Source organism: Egretta garzetta, unplaced genomic scaffold, assembly GCF_000687185.1.
Source record: "Egretta garzetta isolate BGI_Z169 unplaced genomic scaffold, ASM68718v1 scaffold350, whole genome shotgun sequence".
In the NCBI taxonomy this organism is placed as follows: domain Eukaryota; kingdom Metazoa; phylum Chordata; class Aves; order Pelecaniformes; family Ardeidae; genus Egretta; species Egretta garzetta.
Genome location: NW_009258273.1, coordinates 167,171 through 168,803, shown reverse-complemented (window position 1 = coordinate 168,803; position 1,633 = coordinate 167,171). Strand labels below are relative to the sequence as shown.

General features: G+C 64.4%; 1 protein-coding gene across 1 annotated transcript in view; it reads left to right on the top strand.

Moving 5' to 3' along the window:
- Positions 1-777: 777 nt before the first annotated feature.
- The window catches only part of S100A16 (S100 calcium binding protein A16), an 8,143-nt gene continuing 7,287 nt past the window's right edge, over positions 778-1,633 (top strand). The window contains exons 1-2 of the mRNA XM_035890480.1: positions 778-855; positions 1,479-1,625. Coding sequence (XP_035746373.1) covers positions 778-855; positions 1,479-1,625 — 225 coding nt within the window. The remainder of the gene's footprint in view (positions 856-1,478; positions 1,626-1,633) is intronic.

The following is a 1,633-nucleotide window of genomic DNA, read 5'->3' as shown; positions in this document are numbered from 1 at the left end:
GGCAGGGTGCACCGGCCGCAAGAAGCACAAGGTCCACGAGCGACGCTGCGGCACCGGGGAGGGCTGGGACACCCCCGGCGGGGTGCGGGGGCGCAGGGGTGACCCCGCACAGCCCCATCCCTTGGAGCACACAGCCCTGGGCAATGGGGGTGACTCCGAAAGAAGGTCCCCATCCTGGAGCCAGACTCCAGCCGAGGAGCCTGGGGGGCTGTTTCGGGGTTCGGCGACGCTGCCCCGGTGCTGAGCAGGGCGGGGGGGACCTGGTGCTGCAGACCTGGAGCCGCTTGAAAGCTTGGGGAACCAGGCAGCTTTCTCCAGCTCCCGTGGAATCACCTTCGGGAGCTGCGCTCGCTCCTTGCAACCTCGCCAAGGATGCCCATCGGCAGAAAGGCTCCTGTTTTCCTCGGCTTTCAAACGGGAGGTGCCCACCCCGCCGCCCCTTTGCACCTGCGGAGGATTTGGCCCCAGCCGGCTGAGCCGGGGCGCCGGGCTCTGAAGATCTCCGGGTTCTTCCTCGTGGGCATCGCCTGATGTGGTTTAAGCGTTTCAAGGGGAAACCGCAGATGCTGAGTGAATCACCATCGTTTCCCTTCAAACGCAGCTTCGGCTAATTAGCCCGAGTGGCCTGGGAGCCTGGTGCGTGGGTCAGGCTGGGCTCTGCTCTCCCCACAACCCCACTGGGGAAGGGGTCTGCAGCCCTGATGGGGTGGGAGAGGGGCTCCCACCGCCGCCAAGCCCCATCCCGGCAGGCGCCTGAGTCGTCCCGAGCACTGACTCATGCCGCCATCCTCCGCTTGTGCAAAGGAGAGGAAGAACCAGTCCGGACGGCCGCGGCAGCCCCCGCACGCCGTGGGTGTAGCGCCCGGAGACGCCGGGGTGGCTGAGCCTCGCTGGCCCCGGGCAGGGAGAAGTCCGGGCAAGCAGAGATTGGTGGTGACATGCCCATGGGGAAGGGTGGCACGTTGAGGTGGAGGGGGGTATGGCAGCTGTAAAGGGGGTATTGCAGCTGCGCAGAGGGATGCAACATCTGGATGGTGGGGTCTCACGCCTGTATGGTGGGGTCTCACACCTGTATGGTGGGGTCTTACGTCTGTATGGTGGGGTCTTACGCCTGGATGATGGGGTCTCACGTCTGTCTGGGGTGGTCTCACATCTGTACGGTGGGGTCTCACATCTGTATGGTGGGGTCTCACATATGTATGGGGTGGTCTCACGTCTGTCTGGGGGTCTCACATCCATACAGTGAGCTCGTACGTCTGTAGGGGAGGGTCTCACGTGGGTGTGGAGGGGTATCGCATTGATGAGGAGGTTTATCACACCGCTGCGGAGGGCTCGAACATCTGCAGAGAGCACTGACGTGTCTCCTCGGGAGGGGTGTCCCATCTACTCGGGGGCTTGTCCCGTCCGCCTGGGGGATGTCCCATCCATCCAGGGAGGTGTCCCAACTGCTGCTCACCCTCTCTCCACCCCCCGTGCAGGACTGCCAGGAGCTGACTGACGTGGAGCGGGCCATCGAGACCGTCATCAACCAGTTCCACTGCTACGCAGTGAAGGGGCAGAAGGAGTACCTGACGCCCAACGAGATGCAGGAGCTGGTGGTGCAGAAGCTGCCCCACCTGGGGAAGGTGAGGGT